Source organism: Rutilus rutilus, assembly GCF_951802725.1.
Source record: "Rutilus rutilus genome assembly, chromosome: 22".
In the NCBI taxonomy this organism is placed as follows: Eukaryota; Metazoa; Chordata; class Actinopteri; order Cypriniformes; family Leuciscidae; genus Rutilus; species Rutilus rutilus.
In genome coordinates, this window is record NC_140227.1 from 31,860,162 (window position 1) to 31,883,087 (window position 22,926).

Below are 22,926 nucleotides of genomic sequence, written 5' to 3' on the forward strand. Positions count from 1 at the left end.
TTTTATGGCACTAATTTTTAAAAGCTTCAAAAGTCGCATCAATATGATGACATCACTGAATCATATTCATTTAGTTGCTTCAATAATTGAGGGTTGAAACATGAAAACATTTCAGATTTCTGTTTTCTTGTGATGATCCTGCATCAGTTATTGAAAAAAATGCTTTCAAAATCAATTGTTTTAGATGTTTTTGTTTGTTTGTTTGAGAAAATGATGAAATGGCTAAATAAAAAAATTCTTACCCAAAGAAAAAAAAAAATTCAAAGAAAATATTTAATCACACCCCAAAAATAAAAGCATGAAATAAAAATAAAATCAATTAAAAAAGAAAACTGAAAATATAATGCAATCATAAAAAATTGCTACTAAAAAAAATCTAATCAACCCCTCAAACAAAAACTGATCAAATAAATTCTAATCAGCCCCTCCATGAAAAAAATGATCACCACAAACATAAAAGTAGATTATCCAATTACACAAAAGGAAAATGATCCAACTAACAAAAAAGTTTGAGGACGTTTTTTGTTTGAGGAAATAAAATACAACAATTATTATTAATAATTTATTAAAGTGTACAAAGACAGAAACCCAGCAGTAAATGAGCTTCAGAGCTTCAGCACCTCAGGGGAAACATAAATAAAAGCACACTGGAAAGTTGGCAAATGTTTGAACACACTAATATAAAACACGGCTATAAGAGGCTTCGTCATCGCGCTGAGATTCTCTTCGAAACACCACAAATCTTTGGCACGAGTTTCCATTTCTCCTCCTCAGACGGTGAGAACTTCTTCCGGTCCGCTGATCTCTGCAGCCTGACGACACACACACACACACACACACGTGTTATCAGTGAGGTCATCTCTGTCATGTGACGTGTGTGTTCTGCAGGTTCACTCACATGAGCCGCTTCTTGCGTTCGAGAGCTTTCCTGGTGGCGTCCGAGAGGAATCCCTGCGCTTTATGATCCTGAAACACACAGAAGACACTCATCAATCATCTTTCATGTCTAATCATTCACTCTAAAAATATAGATCTAATACCCCACAACATCTAAATAAATAAAAATATGAAAATATTAAATATCTAATCATTCAAAAAATAAATACAAATAATATAATCTATAATAACCCCATGAAAAAAAAATGTATCAGCAGGAAAAAAAAATATCCCTCTCTCTTTATATTAATAATAACAGATAATAAAAATAGAATTACAAAAAACCTAAATCACACAAAGAAACAAAATTAAATCACAAAATGTATAAAGTCACACACTGTATTTTATTTAATAGAGAATCTAATCTCTCTCCAAAAGCTACAGAAGAGGATTGGGGCCAAGCAATGATAGAAATAAAACCATCTCGAGATTAAAGTCATTATAATGAGAGATTAAACTCGTTATATTTCCAGAAAAAAATGTTGAGAATAAACTCGTTAAATTCAGTGAAAAAAGTCGTTTTGTGAGAAAATGTTTTGTTAAATTTCGAGAAAAATAATCGGAAAAGTTTGATTATTTCTGACTAACTTTCACACTGTCAAAAGAACGGTCATATTTCTGTAGTTTTGAGCAATTATTCATAATTAGGGTTGAGTATCGTTTTAATTTTAATGATTCCTATTTCAATTCTGCTTATCGATTCTTATCGATTCCTAATTTCGATTCCAATTATGGAAAAAAAACGTAGATATCATTCACGTTTAGTCTTATTGCAAAACAATTAATTGTATCTGAATATCATGAACAGAAATCCACAGGATAGAGAACTCTTACTGAAGGAACGTGCGCCTGCGGTTTAAAACCACCATAGAAGAACAACTAGCAGAACTAATGTACATTTCAAGCTTTATTAAAGGCAATAAACACTCAGGAATTAAAAAAGAACAAATAAAAAATGAGCAATTGCAACAAATACGATTGAAATAAACAGTGTTTTAAGTTTTTCAGGTTCAGAAACGAATCAAATGTACAATAACACTGCACTTTATAAATAATATATACATTACAAATATAGTTACTAAAGTTATTCAGTGAAGAACGAGTGAATTTTCTCTCTGTCTTCTGTTGTTTGATTAGTGTTATTATAGAGACGGCATATTAGTGTTATTATTAGGGCTGTTTTTCCTAATAATAGGAAATTTCACAATTCGATTCGATTCAATATTGATTATTGTGGACATCAGGGACAACACATGGCAGATGTTCTCAAGGAAACACATCTCTTCAGTAATGCTGTAACTGTGGGAGTCAGTGGTAGCCTATAGGCTTCATTAGCCCACTGTAATATTGAAGGTACAAATGAACTGATTTGTATACAAACACTTCAATTACACCTTTTTTTAATAATAATAATAAAGTTATATGAAATGTAAACTTTAAATGGTCAACTTTAAATTAGGCTGCTGTCACTTTAAGAGCTGTAGGGTTGCAAAATTCTGGGAATTTTCAAAGATGGAAACTTTCCATGGGAATTAATGGGAATTTAAGGGAATTAACAGGAATTTATGGGAATAAACTGGGAATTTTCAAAGTTGAAGGTTGGCTCTTCATAAGGAACTTAAATATAGTTGAGGAAAGTATATTTTAGCATAATCTTGACTAAAACAAACAGATGCCATTCAAATACACTTGAATTTCCATGCCATTCCTCAATCACATGCACATAGCACACTGCCTACTGCACGCCTACAGAGACCACACCCCCTACTGGCACTGTGCACGCCTACAGAGACCACACCCCCTACTGGCACTGTGCACGCCTACAGAGACCACACCCCCTACTGGCACTGTGCACGCCTACAGAGACCACACCCCCTACTGGCACTGTGCACGCCTACAGAGACCACACGCCTACAGAGACCACACCCCCTACTGGCACTGTGCACGCCTACAGAGACCACACCCCCTACTGGCACTGTGCACGCCTACAGAGGCCACACCCCCTACTGGCACTGTGCACGCCTACAGAGACCACACCCCCTACTGGCACTGTGCACGCCTACAGAGACCACACCCCCTACTGGCACTGTGCACGCCTACAGAGACCACACCCCCTACTGGCACTGTGCACGCCTACAGAGACCACACGCCTACAGAGACCACACGCCTACAGAGACCACACCCCCTACTGGCACTGTGCACGCCTACAGAGACCACACCCCCTACTGGCACTGTGCACGCCTACAGAGGCCACACCCCCTACTGGCACTGTGCACGCCTACAGAGACCACACCCCCTACTGGCACTGCGCACGCCTACAGAGACCACACCCCCTACTGGCACTGTGCACGCCTCCATCACATGTACAGAAGCCCAAAGCACAAGACTATTGAAGGCACACATTTGAGCCTGTGGACTAAACAAAGTGAAGTAAGTTTTGATGATATTATGGGGAAATATATTTATTAAATGTTTCAATTGCGAATATCACATACAAATGTATTCATCTAGTAGATAGCAAGCTGATAAGTTAGATGCTAAATAAGCTAGCATAACTTTATTTACCACATAAGTAGGGCTGGGCGGTATTGTTACCGCGGTAGAAAATGTCAACCGTAACAGATTTCTTTATTCCGTGTATACCGCAACATGTAGATAAGTAGGCGTGGTTAGCTCGCGTGCAGCGTGCGTGAGACTGAGACACTGAGATTTGTCAAAGAAACATGAAGAAAGACCAAGAGGATCCACAAGAGGAATTTCGTTTTCAAAATGAACGTGATATTTTCAGGGGGGGGGCGCAGAAGTCTAGAACTAGAGCAGTGCAGCACACTGAACGTTTAGAGAGACGCACATGCTCGCAACGGGGCTTACTTGACAACAAGTTCATATATCAATATTCTAACGAATAGAAATAACCTTAAGTAATGTATCTATCCGTCTCTTATGTGTACAGTTACTTTCAGAGTGGACGCGCGAGCGGTTGCCGTGGTAATATGGAATATTTTCAAAATTCCCCAGTTTAACTTCCCATGGAAATCTACCAGAAATGTTCCGCCCCTCTGCAACCCTGAGAGCTGCACTATACAGGCGCACATGTGTAGCACTGAAACCGCCTCACGCTTGAATGGTTCAGAGTCATATTGAAACACTCACAAAGGAATCGATAAGAGGCAATAGAAATATTCATTTTATAACAAGTATCCGATTCCAGAATCGTAATGGTTTTTCGACCCCCAGCCCTGTTCCCCAGAGTTCTCCCGTGTGTGTGTGTGTGTGTGTGTGTGTGAGGAGTCGCTCACGTGTGTTCGGAGCGTCCGCTCTCGGCTCAGCTCGCGGTCGCAGCGGATCATCTGCATGCGTTCACACACGCTGGAGCTGAAGAAGATCTGGTGCAGCTCGTGACGCGCCGCGCGCAGCTGGAGGAGAGAGAGAGTCATGTGAGCGTCATGTGAGCGTCATGTGACCTGTGGTGTTCAGAGAGACGTCTGACCTGCAGTGTGACGCGCTCCTGCAACATGAGGTCGAGTCGACCGGCGCCGAGCGTCTGCTTCGGGAACGCCAGCAGGAACATCTGTGTGTCCTGAGAGAAACACACACACACACACACACACAACCTCCAATCAAAACTCTTTATGGAAGTTGTAGATATTATCCAATCCTCCCAAAACAATTATATATATGTGTGTGTGTATATCTATATATATGTGTGTGTGTATATCTATATTATTGTATTTAAACAGAGCGGACCTTGATGGTGGTGATGATGCGTGACACGCGTTCTGTGCGCAGGAGTCTCCGGGTCAGAAAACCCCTCGCCAGCGCCGGCAGAGACACACACACACGCCACTGCAGAGAGAGAGAGAGAGAGATAAGCACCAGACTCATCAGAGTGTGTGTGTGTGAGAGTCTGTGAGCCCAGTGTGTGTGTGAGTGTGTGTGTGTGTGTGTGTGTGTGTCGCACCCGTGAGTCTGTGAGCCCAGTGTGTGTGTGAGTGTGTGTGTGTGTGTGTGTGTGTGTGTGTGTGTCGCACCCGTGAGTCTGTGAGCCCAGTGTGTGTGTGAGTGTGTGTGTGTGTGTGTGTGTGTGTGTGTGTCGCACCCGTGAGTCTGTGAGCCCAGTGTGTGTGTGAGTGTGTGTGTGTGTGTGTGTGTGTGTGTGTGTGTGTGTGTGTGTGTGTGTGTGTGTGTGTGTGTGTGTGTGTCGCACCCGTGAGTCTGTGAGCCCAGTGTGTGTGTGAGTGTGTGTGTGTGTGTGTGTGTGTGTGTGTGTCGCACCCGTGAGTCTGTGAGCCCAGTGTGTGTGTGAGTGTGTGTGTGTGTGTGTGTGTGTGTGTGTGTGTGTGTGTCGCACCCGTGAGTCTGTGAGCCCAGTGTGTGTGCAGACAGATGAGGTCGTCGTGTCCTCCAGACGTGAGAAGGACACACTCCGCAGGAACTGGAACCGCACCGCTAACGACTGATGGAGAGACAGAACCACAGACCAATCACACACACACACAACACAACCAATCACACACACACAACACAACCAATCACACACACACACACACACACACACACAACACAACCAATCACACACACACACAACACAACCAATCACACACACACAACACAACCAATCACACACACACACACACACACACACACACACACACACACACACACACACACACAACACAAACAATCACACACAACCATTTCACTTTAAGACAGAGAGATCCTGAGACACAATCACTAACATGTTCAGAACAGTCTCTTCTGCTCAGCAAAGCTGCGTTTATTTGATCAAAAATACAGTAAAAACAATGAAATATTATTATAATGTAAATAAAATGTGATTCTTGATCATCAAATCATCATATTAGAGTGATTTGTGAAGCATCATGTGACACTGAAGACTGGAGTAATGATGCTGAACATTCAGCTTTGATCACAGGAATAAATTACACTGTACTGTATATTCACATAGAAAACAGTTATTTTAAATTGTCATAATATTTCACAGTTTTACTGTATTTCTGATCAAATAAACGCAGCCTTGAGCAGAAGAGACTCTTTCAGAAACATAACAATATAGCTGAAATGTTTTTATTGTTTTGGTCATCCTGTCATGCCAATAAAACACTTCAGAAAGACGAAGCGAGAGAATAGAGATGAAAGCAGGACAGAGACACACAGGTGTGTGTGTGTGTGTGTGTGTGTGTGTGTGTGTGTGTGTGTGTGTGTGTGTGTGTGAAGATCAGCGGCTCATGAATTAAACACAATAATCATCATTTTCTCTGTCAGTTCCCACAGTGAACACACACACACACACACACACACACACACACACACACCCTCTGTGTTCATTAAAGCCTGTTCGATGCATAAATTAGAGGCGGTGATTAATGGCGTCATGAGCAGCTACAGGACCTGAAGGAGAACCCCGTGAAGCTCATGCACTTTCTCTTTAATATCCACATGAAGATGTGAAATGGCGTTCGCACACAGAACTCTTAAAGCTGCAGTGTGTGATATTCAGGAGGATCTGATGACAGAAATGCAATATCATATTCATAACTATGTGTTCAGTGGTGTATAAAGATCTTACATAATGAAGCGTTATGTGTTTATTAGCTTAGAATGAGGCGTTTCTCTCTACACACACCGCGGGTCCGCTTACATCCACATGTTTCTACGGTGGCCCTGAGTGGACAAACGCGTTTCGTCACTATGTTGTTCTTCGTGTAAAGAAGCGAACTAAAGTCAGCGGATAAAACACTGACACAATGATGAACAAGTGACAGTAATATCCGCAATAACATCGCTTTACTGAATAATCAAGTAAACATAATTTCTTAATTGATCTTTGTAAAGAAACCTCATTGTTTAACTGGCTACTCTCTGCTGTCTCAGACGACGACATCACTTCCTGTCGGCCACCGTAACTTCTGTTGGGTGCAGTTCGCAACCTCACCACTAGATGCCGCTAAAACTTACACACTGCACCTTTAAAGGGCCGGCAGCGTGTCTGATGTGTGTGTGTGTGTGTGTGTGTGTGTGTGTGTGTGTGTGTGTGTGTGTGTTTCTCACCTGCAGGAGTTCGTGTTGTTGTCTGCGCTCTTCCTCCATCAGCGCCGTCACATGATCATCCTGCACTGATGATGACATCACTGAACACATAAACAGCAGCTGAGAGTTCAGTCACATGACGTTTAATTTGGTTTCACTTCATATATATTCACATTCGCACCATTTCCAACATTTTTGTGGACAGAATTTTTCAGCATTTAAACGATATTTCCTCCATAAAAGCTTGAAGATCTGAATATTTGGAAGTGAAGAATACAGTACAGTTTCTGTTCAGTCTCGCCTCAAAACATTTTCAGACTTTTGTTTTTGTAATCAGGCTCTCAAAAATGATATAAAAACTTGGATTTAGATTTATCGGACAATATATCGGTTATCGGCTTTTTAAAAATAAAGAATTAACGGTTATCGGTTTCAGCCGATGTTCACATCACTCCATCTCTAACCGAAACTCAACAACCTCACCAACTATTAATAAGCAATAATTAAGAGATTATTGAGGCAGTTAATAGTTAATATAAACTCACATAAAAATATGGATTATTTGGATTATATATGGATTAATTAATTGTATTGTATTTTGTGCTGGGCAACGATTAATCACGGTTAATATACAGGGTGGGCCATTTATATGGATACACCGTAATAACATGGGAATGGTTGGTGATATTAAAGTCCTGTTTGTGGCACATTAGTATATGTGAGGGGGCAAACTCCTCAAGATGGGTGGTGACCATGGTGGCCATTGTGCCCTCCCTCTCAGAACTCACCGAACTCATCCAGAAATCCAAACTGTCCACATGTCAACTCGACCCTCTACCTACAAATCTTGTCAAATCCTGCCTCCCTTCTCTGCTCCCCATCATCTCGGCCATCATCCTTCTATTCGTTCATGAGTTATTTACAAGTTTCTCTTTGTTCACAGCCATTGACATGTCGAAGAGGTTAACACGTGAGGAGTGAATTTTGAACAAAGAGAAACTTGTAAATAACTCATGAACGAATAAAGTTACGTTGAAACCAAGCACACCATTGTTTTTCTTGTGACATTACCAATAAGTTTGATGTGTCACATGGCCCTCTTCCTATTGAAAAAACAAAAGTTGTATCCAAGATGGCCGACTTCTAAATGGCCACCATGGTCACCACCCATCTTGAGGAGTTTGCCCCCTCACATATACTAATGTGCCACAAACAGGACTTTAATATCACCAACCATTCCCATGTTATTACGGTGTATCCATATAAATGGCCCACCCTGTATACATGAGTGTGTGTGTAGGTAAACAAACTTTTATTTTGAAATTTTGAAATTAATTGTTGCCCAGCACAAATGGATCATCATAATTGCATAAATATTACTTAGTACCATAAAATTCCCTCAAAATAAAAAATAGTCCTGAACAAATAACATAAAACATTAAAGAGTGTAATGTTTGAGCGGGAGAAGTGTGAGTGTGTTAAACACACAGCTCTACCTCTAGGCGTGCTGGATCCGGCTCTTCCCGGAGAGAACGCGTCACACTCGTTCATCAGGAGCTTTCGTTTGACCCGAGACACGACCTCGTGACCTCTCGTCTCAGGGGTCAACTGCGTCCACAGACTGGAGGGGGCGTAGACATCGTATGACGAGCCAATCAGAGAGCTCTCTGCTTCATCTGCACTGGTTTTCCCAGAATGATTGAGGGCGCCTACGACTGAATGACTGGTTTGAATGGAGTTTGAGTTTTCTTGCCCAATCCCACAATCCTCTAGCTGGAGCGTTTGACTTGAGTTTGAGTTTGAGTCCTCTTCCACAATCCCACAATCCTCTAGCTGGAGCGTCGGACTGAGAGTGACGGTGGCGGGATGTTTCTGTGAGAGCGTGAGCGTCGACTCCAGGTCTGAGATCAGCGCTTTAAGACTGGACAGGTTCAGCTCGAGCTGAGCGATCTGCTCCGTTTGCTCCGACATCATCCCAGCTTTACTCGACGAGATGTTGGGATCAGACTCAGACTCGCTCAGGGTTTTCCGAACCAGACCGGGAATCCTGCTGGATTTTTTGACGCAGCGTACAGGACTTAAGCAGAACTTGGGCGCTGGGATGTTAGTGAATCTCTTAGATCCGGAGATGCGGACCGGAGTCTGTTTGGAGACGAACAAAGAATCGGATTTAAAAGGAAGTGATGTAGACGTGGCGTGAGGAAGAGTGTCAATCAGAGCGTTATTGATCACGTGATCCGTGTTGTCCTTCCTCTTCTCCCTGGTTTTCCTCGGGTCTGTCTTGCACGTGAGTTTGGGAAGGAGTTCCTGGTTCTCCTTATCGGACAGGCTGTGCTCGTCGGGCTCGGGTTTGAGCGCTCGGGCTGCGCGCTGGCGCCGCCGGTACTCCTGGGATTTCTTTAGTAGGTTTTGAAGGCTCATCCGATACGGACCCTCATCCGGGTCAGATTGAGGGTTTTCCAGTTCTGGAACATTATTTACGACCTCCTCCTCTTCCTTTTCCTCTAAAAATGCTCCGTCTACTGGAGCGTGACTAATTATGTCACTTCCTGTAGTGTTTCGTTGTGTCGTATCCAAGTGGGCGGCTCCTTCAATCCAGCTGGAATGACACGTGACATCAGTGTTGTCATTGGTCACGTACCCTGATGACATCATCATCATGTGGTCGTCAGGTGGGTCAGCTGGTCTGTGCGTTTCGCATCCGACGCCCTCAAACCGAACCGTGATCTGGCTGTTCTGCAGCGAACCGGTTTCACCTGGAAAAGCTCGCAGCTGATTGGCTGATCGGCCGGTTGACGTGAAGGGAGCGGATGAGATGATGTCATCACTCTTGTACGCGTGTCGTTCAGCATCACTGAGCCTCACGTCGGTGAACTGACACACAATGTGAGGAAGAGCACAATATATATGAGATAAAAGTTTATTTTTCTCAAGCTTTGTTGCAGTATTTTCCTGTTATCTCTGTAAAGCTGCTTTAAAACAATCTGTAGTGTTAAAAGCGCTGTGACTTGACTTGAAATACCATGTTAAAAAAGTATCAAATTACAGTAAGCTGAATTTCTACTGTGCATTAAAGATAAACTATGAAACAATGTTCGCAAATCATTTTATTATGAAGATGAATTAAAGGTGCAGTAAGCGATTACTGAGAAACTCCAGAAGCACCAAAACACACTTGTAGCCAATCAGCAGTAAGGGGCGTGTCCACTCATTAGGGGGAGGTGCCTGTGTTGCATTGCATGTTCAATGATTTGGGGGCGGAGCTATAGAGATAGGGGCGTGTTTGTTTTGGTGATTTCAAATATCAAAAGTGTTTCTCAAAACTTGCTTACTGCACCACCCTCTGGTCCTCTTCACATGTCGGTCAGAAATGACAGATTTCTTTAATGAAAGGAATGTACTATATTTTAGTTTGATGTTTTTTATTTCATATTTTGTATTTTTAGGGGATTTTATGGTTCTAAATTATATTTACACTGTATTTATAATCCATTTATTCACTTTTTGAGCATAGAAAAGTAAATTAAATGTCCAACCTAAACTGTCGTAAATCTTGAATGCTTTAGAGCGCAGACGCAAGTTAAGTTTTAAAAAGTGAACTTAAAAGAAGTGATTTTTTATAAATTTTTTAAAGTTAAGAATTTTACGTTTATTGTTATGAAAAATGAAAAAAATGTATATGAAATATATATTTTAAAAAACATGTTTTAAAATCAAAACCATAAATCTAAACAAGTTGTGTTCAAAATTTGAGCTTGATATTTCAAAAATGATCTTTCAGTGAGAGTGTGTGTGGCCGCAGTACCAAACGCTTCCACTAGAGGAACTTCGTCTCACGTTCATTTTTGTTCAAGTGTTTTTTTCAGGACCATTAAACCTGTTCCAATCATGTCCATGATTTTTTTGTGTGTGTGTGTGTGTGTGTGTGTGTGTGTGTGTGTTCACACAGGAAGTGCCAAACCTTTACCAAGTTACCGTTACCAAGTGTCGTAAATAAAACAAATGTAAAAATGTTCAGTCAGAAATGACGAAGAGCACCAGAGGGTTAAGAAGGTAAAGAGAGGAACATTCTGATGTATGATTTCTAGATTGACGCTTTAATAAAAATCAGCATACATAAACCATTATATATCATTTATCAGCCATTAAATACCGTAAACATAATAATCAGTATCAGGTCATCATGTCTATGAAGTGTGTGTGAAACTCACGCTGATGTGAGACTCTTCCTCGCTCCTCCTCTTCATCAGACTCATGGCTGCTTCTCGCAGTCGTCTCATCTCGTCTCTCTGCTGCTCGTTCAGCTGACACACACACACACACACACACATATTTAATTCACATTTATTTTTATAGTGCTTTTCACAATACACGTCATCTCTAAGCAGCTTTACAGAAAGTGCATGAGTCCACATTACAGCTTACAGTGATCTGATATCAGAGGAAACTGTAAGTTATGTATTTCTGAAATGCACATATACAAAATCAGTTAGATAAAAATGTGTTGATTTAAACAATTTAATAATTTAAGGCAGAAACAATGAGCTCATTGAAGTAATGAATACTAGTTTGTTGTTAACAAATGATTATGATATTTAGAAAGAAAGAAAATGATTATATATATATATATATGTGCATGTATGATGAGAAGATCTGAATGTGATGCTGATGATATTCATACCAGAGGAGGAAGAATATGAGCTCCATGAAACACAATCACTGACGAAAGTTTCTGCGAGTCGTCATCATCATCATCATCATCATCATCATCATTATGATGACTGTTATAAAGTCTCTGAATAAAATCTTCATAACTCTCCATGACTGAAACACATCGGGATATTAAACACATCAAACCAAACAGACTCAGCTCTGCTCATATATATGGTTAAAATCTCCTAAAACACACTTTATAAATGCCCAAACAGCTTTGTTAAAGTTTACAACAGTGTAAAGCAGGAATATTACAGGTAAATCATATTTCTAAGCGTTTTACCTGCGTGTGTGAAGTTAAATCTGGATCGGCATGTTTGTTTACACTCGAGCGCTTCCGCTCACGGCAACGGCCGTTAAAAACGGACTGGAGTTTCTCAACATTTGGATCCGGACTGACAACAACAGCGTCTGTTTAAACCCAAACAACATTTCAACGATTGATTTACAGATCACGTTTATTATTTAGCTATTATTCCATTTCAGATTTCGGATGTGTCTGTAAACAAATTCATTTGAACACCTCTCTGCAGACTGAGATCCAGCCCGCGTTTTCCACACGTCCCCGATGCGCGCGCTATTCAAGCGCTGATATCAGCGGGAAAGAGGCTCTACTGCCCCCTAGAGACCCGGATGAACGGATTTCGACAGTATTACAGCAGAACAAAAGATTGAACAATGGCTGTTTTATAATCAGCAGTTATTGCAGAATATAGCAGTCTGTATAAATCAGTGTGTCTCAGATTGAAATTAGTGAAGTGATTCTAGAAAAGAGTGATCTCACATTTACCATATTTTCATATTTTTCACCTCAAAAAGATGATGCAAAATCATTCACAGAATAAATAAATCATAAGCGATCTAATACGGACTCATCACCAGTCAAGATTCAGATATTTTAATGATCTAAAATCAGTCAAAAATCTGATAAGCTAAAATGTAGTGACATCATGAAAAGGTGTTGTAATTATAATTTGTAAATAATATTCATCCTACACCTTTATAAGATTTTTTATTTTATTTTATTTTTTAAATATTAGGCTACTGCATTTTTCCAGTCGACAAAATATTCCCAACAAAGATGACTATATGTTCACTGTAGACATTTTTCTATGTTTTTTAAATATATCTTTTTCTTTTAAGATAATATTTTGGTAACATTCCCCATTATTTTCTCTAAAAGTTCAAAGCTTAATATATATATATAAAAAAAAAAAAAAAAAATATATATATATATATATATATATATATATATATATATAAACTTTATGCGAACGTTAAGGGAACATTTCATTTTAATATTTTGCAAATATTACGGGAACGTTACTTTTCGTTGCTCTCGGAACATTCTGAAACAAGCAGTATCATAAAATAAAAATAAAAACATTAGGCGAACATCCACCTTAACATCTCAGTTAAAAACATTCCATCAATGACATATAAATAATGTTTTTGAGCAAACATTAATAAAAGCCAGATAACTTTGAACGTTCTATAAACGTAACTGGAAGAACTTCAGCGTATAACTTTGAGAGAACGTTCCCTGTTAGCTGGATTATTCATTAATCATGGAAATCAAAAATCTTTTTAGTGCTTTGCGATTATTAATCGCATCCAAAATAAAAGTTTGTGTTTACATAATATATGTGTGTGTAGGCCTACTGTGTTTAATTATTTTGGATATATAAATACACACACATATGCAAGTATAGCCTATATTTAAGATATGTACGTATATACTGTATTTATAATCTATATTATATATACATATACATATTTTATATATAAATAACCCATTTATCTTAAATAGATATGCAATTGTGTGTATTTATATATACAAAATACTTATACACAGTACACACACACACACATATATTATGTAAACACAAACTTTTATTTTGGATGCGATTAATCGTTGCCCAGCACTAAATAAAAATATGCACGTTATACCATCAAAACATTAGCCGAATAAACTGATTTATGGCCACAATTCCTCCTGTTGTGAACAAAAACCAGGAGGATTCGTGACAGTTTATTTCCATTTCTCATTTATCAGTAGAGTAAAGCCAGTGGTGAAGAGGAGGAAGTGACATCAGTGATGATGATGATGATGATGATGATGATGATGATGATGATCAGTAAACACAGATCTGTCTAATGTCACAGACGTCCCTCATGAGTCTGTCATGTTTTACTAATGTCAGGCCAGAAATACACCCGCCGAGAGCTGCTCAAACTAGGTCATCTGTACCTTTCTCTCTCTCTCTCTCTCTCTCAGCCTCGCTTTTCAGGGTCCATGGAAAAAATAAAAAAATAAAATGTGGCGATGCTATTCATGGCACACCTAAAAAAAGGGTTTAATTCAGGAATATTTCTTATGCATGTTCAATTAGGTCATTAAATGACAACTGAGACAAATGAAGCACATCCTCACAAACCAGGTGTTTTTCAAAATGTATTTATTAGTCATATACAAAATAAAGTAAGCTGTATATCAACAAACATACAGTATATACATCAATAAATTAAAGGACGCCCCAGACTGACTGATACAGTTAATTTCATCATTATATACCAATACATTATATTCCTTATCTACAAATTGCAAAAAGTACAATAACTTAGTTGATAAATACTTACAATTAAATGGACTTTCACGGTATCTATATTTCCCAATACAAAGAACTATATCTTAATGTAATACACCCCATACAGAAAAAACAATGTTTCTTTTTAGACGAAAAAAAAAGAAAAATCCATCGTAATAAACTCACAGCAATTTATAGCTTGACATTTCTGACCGTTTACATCAGATACTGTATGAACAGCTCGTCGAGTCGCTGAAAAGGGGAGGAAAAGTTGGGAAAAAGGGGGAAAATCCAATATTAATAAGCTCAAGTGCGTCTGAAATCATGTTATTTCACTTTTGTTTCAGGTTATGACCAACACCAGTAATAGCGCTGAGAAATACAGAGCAAATCTACAGGAAAAGTCAGCAAAAAAAAAAAAAAAGAAGAAAAAAAAAAGATATTAATGATTGAAACCTTCCCGAACAGGGAAAACGCCAGGTCTCCGTTAAACAGCAAACGGGAGAAATTAACTCTTTGAAGATTTGCACTCATTTTTCCTCAGCCTGAAATGAAACATCTTATAATGCGTGTCCCACGAGGCCCTGGAGTCGAGCAGAAACACATCAGGCCGTGACAAGAGCGAATAAAAGTCAAGATAATGTGTGAGTCTGAGAGTTTGCAAGGAGAAGTAGGACAAAGCTTTGGATTTAAAGGTAGTTCAGGCTCTGCCCAGCAACAGCCCGGCGCTCGGGACTCTCTGACCTCCGCAGATCGCAGGAGGATCGCGTCGCTACGACACACAAGCAGATCGAGTGATTTACCTCATCCTTCCCTCGCACTTTATTACACGTCTTTCCCTCGCGGGGCAAAATGACCTGAAGCCCTAAACAATTTTTATTTTTATTGTCAAGAAAGCTCATTTTATTTCATTTTGATCATATTGTTTCTTTTTTTGAATGCACATTTTGTGAAGATTTTTTATTTGATTTACGTTTAAATTGCTAGATTTGATCAATCAATAAATAAATAAATAGTAATTTAAGCACATTCCTCACAGCTTAAATTCAAAATAACTCGATATTTCATGCATAACCCTTTTAATTCAGCTCGAAATATCTTACATTGTGTGTCTTTGTCGACCTCTTGTGGAAAAAAATATATAAGATGGTATTTGTTGACTCTAGATGGCGCTATAGCTCTATATGGAGCAAATGTGAGGTTCCACTGGGTCCTAAAGTCAGTTAACTTTATCATTTTTTGGTAAAGTTTTAGCATTTTTAGTTTGAGAAAGTTTTTCTATGTGTACTGAAGCATTCCTCGCATTTCATTCATTCCTAAAGAGGTCAAAATGACCCGCAACGGAAGGATTTGTTACTTTTTAAAATTTCAACCACAAAACGTTTTTTTTGTTGTTGTGTATTCGTGGTTCAAGTGTGACAAAAGTCCGATAGGGTCTTGGACCCCTCTATTGAACACTCAAAAATGACCTGAGGGAAGGATGATTAAGGAGATTCCGACGTGTGTGTGTGTGTGTGTGTGTCTGTTTTGGCTACAAACAGGATTGTCTTACTTCACTGTTAAGCGAACGGCCTCCTGGGACACGGCACTGTTTCTAACAGGAAAGAAGAATGATGGTTAAATGCTCAGTTGCAAAGCCCTTGTTGGGTAAATCTAGACGGCGATCGCTTTCTTTTTTTGCAGAAATGTTGCGCTTTTACGGACGACAACTTCAAGGACAGAAAACTACTCCTACCGAGAGGTCGTGACCCCTCCCTACCACCAGCTGATTTGCATATAGGATCACAAGTCACCACGACGACCATAACGACAACAAGCCACTCCTCCTGGAAGAGAGATCGGAGAACGTCATTATTGGGCAGTAGTGCTACCTGACACACGAACACTTCAACGAAAATCACATCGTCATCATCATCATCATCATCATCATAATCGTTTGCGAGTAAGCTAGAAGAATTTTTTTTAGTCGTCAAAACCGCCTATACAATGCCGGACACGCCACAAAACCGCTACCATTGGTTACGAAAGCAATGCCGAGATGGAGCAAAGACTTTGTTACAAAACGATTTCACAGATTAGCCAGTCAGAGGAAGTTATTTCTGTTGATTTACATCGATAAAAAAAAAAATAAAAAAAAAAAGTCGTACAAATATACCTACAATGAATTGGTTCTTAAAATGCCAGATCAGTGCGGCGGGACCGGGTGAAGTCACCACTATATCATCGATGAGAAGCTCAAATCTTCTGAAGCAGATGTGGCCTTTTGTCACAAGATTAGACTAAACAATGGAGAATCTTGTGATGAGCGTTAATACTGCGTTCACATCATATCGCAATTACTGACGATACCGAGAAGTACAAACTGTTCTTTATATGCATCCAAACGTTTTTGCAACTGTGGCGTTAGAGCTTCACAATCACAATTCTGAATAGACAACTAAACAAAATAACATGCAATTCACGAGAGCTTCTGACAAAATGTTAATTGCTGCAGTCTATTTAAAAAAAGTTTATTTGAATGAATGATTCAATGACTCACTCATAAAGACTTGTTTTAGTACTGGATGAATCAGTTTTTTTGATCTCTTGAGTGAATGATTCAATGACTCACTCATAAAGACTTGTTTCAGTACTGGATGAATCAGTTTTTTTTTAACAAATCTCGAGTGAATGATTCAATGACTCACTCTTAAAGACTTGTTTCAGAACTGGATGAATCTTTTTTTTTTAACAAATCTCGAGTGAATGATTCAATGACTCATTCTTAAAGGCTTGTTTCAGTACTGGATGAATCAGTTTTTTTTAACAAATCTCGAGTGAATGATTCAATGACTCACTCATAAAGGCTTGTTTTAGTACTGGATGAATCAGCGTTTTTGAACAAATCGAGTGAATGATTCAATGACTCACTCATAAAGACTTGTTTCAGAACTGGATGAATCAGTTTTTTTTAACAAATCTCGAGTGAATGATTCAATGACTCGCTCATAAAGACTTGTTTCAGAACTGGATGAATCAGTTTTTTTGAACAAATCTCAAGTGAATGATTCAATGACTCACTCATAAAGACTTGTTTCAGAACTGGATGAATCTTTTTTTTTTTTAACAAATCTCAGGTGAATGATTCAATGACTCACTCATAAAGGCTTGTTTTAGTACTGGATGAATCAGCGTTTTTGAACAAATCTCGAGTGAATGATTCAATGACTCACTCATAAAGACTTGTTTCAGAACTGGATGAATCAGTTTTTTTGAACAAATCTCGAGTGAATGATTCAATGACTCACTCATAAAGGCTTGTTTCAGTACTGGATGAATCAGCGTTTTTGATCTCTTGAGTGAATGATTCAATGACTCACTCATAAAGACTTGTTTCAGAACTGGATGAATCAGCGTTTTTGATCTCTTGAGTGAATGATTCAATGACAAATACATTTTTTTACAGTCACTTGTCACCACCTACTGGTGTAACAATGTAATTGGTACAATCTTTATTTGAAGCATCAAGTTACATTTAAAAGGTGATTTACTCTATTTTGATAGCTACCGTAGACATCAGTGTTTATATCTGAACTATAATCTTTTATCCCAGTACTTCACTGATAATCTGAATTATTGTACAATTTATTATATCTGAAAATAAATAGCAGTTGAATGTAATAGTTTAGGCTCTGTTGTTAATTTTAACCTCTAATTTTATAGCAAAGTACCAAATGAGAGGGTTCCCTGTATAGTTTATAACAATATTAGGGAGAGATTTTTTACCTTAAGAAAATCAAACCATCGGTATCGGCAGATATCATTCTGAATAATCGGCTATCGGCAGATATCATTCTGAATAATCGGCTATCGGCAGATATCATTCTGGATAATCGCCTATCGGTATCGGCAGATATCATTCTGAATAATCGGTATCGGCAGATATCATTCTGAATAATCGGTATCGACAGATATCATTCTGAATAATCGGTATTGGCAGATATCATTCTGGATAATCGGCTATCGGTATCGGCAGATATCATTCTGAATAATTGGTATCGCAGATATCATTCTGAATAATCGGTATTGGTAGATATCATTCTGAATAATCGGTATCGGTAGATATCATTCTGAATAATCGGCTATCGGCAGATATCATTCTGAATAATCGGCTATCGGCAGATATCATTCTGAATAATCGGCTATCGGCAGATATCATTCTGAATAATCGGCTATCGGCAGATCTCATTCTGAATAATCGGTTATCGGTATCGGCAGATCTCATTCTGAATAATCGGTATCGGCAGATCTCATTGTGAATAATCGTATCGGTATCGGCAGATCTCATTCTGAATAATCGGTTATCGGTATCGGCAGATCTCATTCTGAATAATCGGTATCGGCAGATCTCATTCTGAATAATCGTATCGGTATCGGCAGATCTCATTCTGAATAATCGGTATCGGTATCGGCAGATCTCATTCTGAATAATCGGTATCGGCAGATCTCATTCTGAATAATCGTATCGTATCGGCAGATCTCATTCTGAATAATCGGTATCGGTATCGGCAGATCTCATTCTGAATAATCGGTATCGGTATCGGCAGATCTCATTCTGAATAATCGGTATCGGCAGATCTCATTCTGAATAATCGTATCGTATCGGCAGATCTCATTCTGAATAATCGGTATCGGTATCGGCAGATCTCATTCTGAATAATCGGTATCGGCAGATCTCATTCTGAATAATCGGTAGATATCATTCTGAATAATCGGCTATCGGTATCGGTAGATCTCATTCTGAATAATCGGTATCGGTAGATATCATTCTGAATAATCGGCTATCGGTATCGGTAGATCTCATTCTGAATAATCAGTATTGGCAGATCTCATTCTGAATAATCGGTTATCGGTATCGGCAGATGGCATTCTGGATAATCGGCTATCGGTATCGGCAGACATCTTTCTGAATAATCGTATCGGTAGATATCATTCTGAATAATCGGTATCGGCAGACATCATTCTGAATAATCGGTATCGGCAGACATCATTCTGAATCGGTATCGGCAGATCTCATTCTGAATAATCGGTATCGGCAGATATCATTCTGGATAATCGGCTTTCGGTATCGGTGGAGAAATTTAGTATCGGTGCATCTCTAATAATTACGGTACAGACATGAACGCAGCATTACAACAGCTTTTACATCTTTTCCTCATGGAGAAAGTATTTTGGCAAAAAAGAGAGAATAATAGGGATAGAGACAGATCTTTCTTTGTTTTAAAGGTTGAGAAAAGGAATATTTTGAGCAGCTTTGCATTATTGAAGAGCAACCGTACATCACATCGCTTGTTTAAATCAGTGCGTTTAAAGGAATCACTTCCCTGGCATTTAAAGAAAACAACAGAAAAAAGAAGAAAAAAACAACAACAAATATACCATAGAAACGTATTACACCAAAAATATATAAAAATCACACGTCACATAAAAAGGACTCAAACACAGGCGATACGGCCACTTTCCCTCCTCAGTTTGTGTCGCGTCCACTTAAACATGGAACACACAAACCGCGTACAAACTATTGCAGGGATTCTGGGTAAGCGGCGCTCGTCGCCTGCGCTGAGCTGAAATCAGAAGATAAGAGCATCACATCCACGTCGTAAACAACACCGCCACCTCACCAGTACAAATCACACCACACGCGCTAGTCCACAGTTTTACGCGCCTAGTCACTAGAAAAAGCTATTGACTTCAATAGTTAAGCCACTTTTGGTACAATTGCAAAAAAGAGAGCTATCAAACAACTTTAGAATTCTTTTTTTAAATGTTTTATAAATAATGCAAGATACTCTGTCATTTTTTTTTTTTTTTATAAAATTCAAGACTCCACCATATAGACAAAGATTCTTAGAATACGTTACGCAAATGTCACAGCAACAAAGTTATGGTAAAGCTTGTGAGATTTCACCAGTTTATGTCTTTCAGTCAGTCTTTCAACAACAGAAACTTGTTTTTTTTTTCTCATTCTTAGTAAAAAAACAAAACAAAAAAAACTGGCACAGGAAAAAAATGAAATAAATCTCTGGATCTACAGACAACGAGAGACATTTTAACCTTCGCTGAACATGAAATAAGCAGTACACCACAACCAAATGACAAGAGAAGGTTACACAAAGCAAACAAAACCTCATTTAACGTTACACAACATAAACATGTTATTGCCTTGCCGATAAAAATGATCTCCTGTCTTGAAACCGACGACTGGAGCACATAAACTGGTGGCAATATTCTGATAGCTACCATATGAACAACATTAGCTGATTTGACTCCGCCTCCACTCCTCCTGCCCATCAGTGATTGGTCAGTGCATAAACTAGGCTCAGGTAAAGGGAGTTCCTCATTGGCTGATACTCTCTCCTTCAGTTCCAGACGGTGGAAGAGTTTGGAAGTCTGAACGGTTTAAAGTGTTTTGTGCCTGCAGTCCGTAAACAAAAGGACGGAAAAAGTGGCGAAACAGTAGATATCCAAAAACAGAACAAAAAACACAACGCTGTATAAAAAGTACATTTCCAAACAACATAAAACACTGAATGATCACACATCAATAAAACACTTGGACCCCATGTGGAAAAACACAATACGAAGTCGCCAATATTTGTACAAAAAATTACAAATCTCACAGCAATATTACACACAATCCACCAGGAAAAATTTGGCTGCATGTTTTTAGACTTTTAAGTAATTTGGAGATTTTCGTTTTGGAAGCCCAAGTGAATAAACCGTCCTAGATGTGCTTTCACGCTTTTGGTAAGCCACATTATAGAGAGCATCGCAGCAAAAACGGATCAGTCTGTCTGAAATGGAGAAGAGAACGACGAGTCCCGCACCTAAACCCTCATGCACTGACCAACCCTTCGTCTGCGTGCCGTACTAAGACCTCGCGTCGGTTTTCGATTTGACTATCGTGATAACACTGGTGGCTCCCACCTTTCCGGGAACGAGGGGCCCGATGACGGAGGCCAAGTGCCCGCGGTGGGACACGGGCGCGTTAGAAACGGGCCCTCGGGCCACAGTTCTGGCGAAGCTCTGGAGGGCCTCGTATTTGGAGCGAAGCGCGTCCAGCTCCACTTTCATACTGGCGTTTTCCGAAGCCAGTTTCTCCACCTCCTGCTGAAGCTCCGCCTTCTGCCTCTCGAGCTCCTCCTTCTGAGTGACGCGCTTGACGCGGCAGCTGGCGGCGTAGCCTCGGTTCTTCAGCGTGCGCCGGCGCTGCTTCAGCTGCAGGATCTCCTCTTTGGACAGACCGCGCAGGTGCTGGTTGAGCTCGCGGACCGACATGGACACCAGCTCATCGTCCGTCAGACTCGTCCCGTTTTCGCCGGGCTCCCTCTTCACCTGAGATATGGAAGAACAGCAACGGGAAAACGTTAAAGTCAATTTTAGCGGCATCTAGTGGTGAGGTTGCGAATTGCACCCAACAGAAGTTATGGTGGCCGACAGGAAGTGATGTCGTCGTCTGAGACGGCAGAGAGTCGCCAGTTAAACAATGAAGTTTCTTTACAAAGATAAATTAAGAAATGATGTCTACTTGATTATTCAGTAAAACGATGTTATTGCGAATATTACTGTGACTTGTTCATCATTGTGTCAGTGTTTTATTCGCTGACTTAAGCTCGCTTCTTTACACGAAGAACAACATAGTGACGAAACTCTCCGTTTTCATCGTCCGTCAGACCCGTCACCTGAGAGTCGGAGGAACATCAACGGGAAAACGTTAAAGGTGCAGTAGGACATCTGGGAAAATGCTAACTTTAGCCTGATAGCACTAAAAGCGTACGTCCCGCCCTCCCTGCAAATCGCCGTCCAAAGCCATGAACGACAGCCAAGAAGACCGGAGACAACGTTCCTGCAATACCAATATCATGTGTCATTCACCGGTGAGAAAACTTTATATTATGAAACGGATAGTTCCGGTCCTTGATTCTGATTGGTTGAGGCGCGTTCGAAGCCGTTGTAAATGACTCCACACACACACACACACACACCTGTGACCGCATTACATTAGTGTTACTGCGCAATGGAACTACATTGCTTGGCGGAGGAATAAATGTGTTACAACGTTATATTTTTTGTTGCTGGTGTTTATTTTATGAATATTTGTATGGAGTAAGCCGCTCTGCGTCGTGCCTAACAACGCCCCTCAGCTGTTGTAAATTCACTGTAAATCACGGCTTCGCAGGGCTTACTGCTTTAGTACAGTTAGTAAATACTCATAATAATAGTTTATTATAACATTATTTTCAATTATTTATCCATGTTTTTAATTTAAACATTAAATGTCTCTTCCACAGCACTTTTTTTGCAAAAAATAAATAAATAATAATAAAATTACAATTTTTTAAAATATTAATTAAATTGTTTAAGTTTTATGCATTCATACCAGCGATTTTGATAATAAATTTGTGCTAAATAATCAAACACAGAATTTCCGAAAAATACATAAATAATTCATAGTAAAAATACATTGCTAAAGTTTAAATCAAAATATAATTAAACAATAAAAAATGAATTTAGAAAAACTGAAAAAGACATTACAGATTTTCTGGAAAAAATAAAAACTATTATTGTTACAATTTTAATAAATTATTAAATTGCTAAA

At 39.3% G+C, this 22,926-nt stretch overlaps 2 protein-coding genes across 8 annotated transcripts in view; both read right to left on the reverse strand.

The window, feature by feature from the left end:
• Window positions 1-548: 548 nt before the first annotated feature.
• cp110 (centriolar coiled-coil protein 110) lies at window positions 549-12,110 on the reverse strand. 2 transcript variants are annotated; one of them, XM_084395119.1, is made up of 11 exons: window positions 11,984-12,110; window positions 11,669-11,811; window positions 11,199-11,291; window positions 8,484-9,861; window positions 7,009-7,088; window positions 5,288-5,392; window positions 4,684-4,782; window positions 4,427-4,516; window positions 4,236-4,352; window positions 899-966; window positions 549-812 (listed from the first exon to the last, which is right to left on the reverse strand). In XM_084395119.1, the coding sequence occupies exons 2-11, from the start codon at window positions 11,807-11,809 to the stop codon at window positions 707-709; spliced, it is 2,277 nt and encodes a 758-aa protein (XP_084251245.1). In that variant the 5' UTR covers window positions 11,810-11,811; window positions 11,984-12,110; the 3' UTR covers window positions 549-706. The 2 variants fall into 2 exon arrangements, with proteins under 2 accessions (XP_084251245.1, XP_084251246.1); XM_084395120.1 differs by lacking the exon at window positions 5,288-5,392.
• An 8,028-nt stretch (window positions 12,111-20,138) lies between these two features.
• The window catches only part of mafgb (v-maf avian musculoaponeurotic fibrosarcoma oncogene homolog Gb), a 30,476-nt gene continuing 27,688 nt past the window's right edge, over window positions 20,139-22,926 (reverse strand). For all 6 annotated transcript variants that reach the window (XM_084395164.1, XM_084395165.1, XM_084395161.1 and 3 more), the window contains one exon: window positions 20,139-21,662. In XM_084395164.1, the coding sequence (XP_084251290.1) occupies window positions 21,198-21,662 (465 nt within the window). In that variant the 3' untranslated portion in view covers window positions 20,139-21,197. The remainder of the gene's footprint in view (window positions 21,663-22,926) is intronic.

Bases quoted from the DNA above. Each gene is read 5' to 3' on its own strand.
- cp110 (XM_084395119.1), bottom strand. From the start codon at position 11,809: ATGGAGAGTTATGAAGATTTTATTCAGAGACTTTATAACAGTCATCAT. The intron at 4,517-4,683 runs GTCCGCTCTGTT...TGTTTCTCTCAG, and splicing joins GCATCATCACCACCATCAAG to GACACACAGATGTTCCTGCT. The intron at 813-898 runs GTGAGTGAACCT...GTGTGTCGTCAG, and splicing joins GAACGCAAGAAGCGGCTCAT to GCTGCAGAGATCAGCGGACC.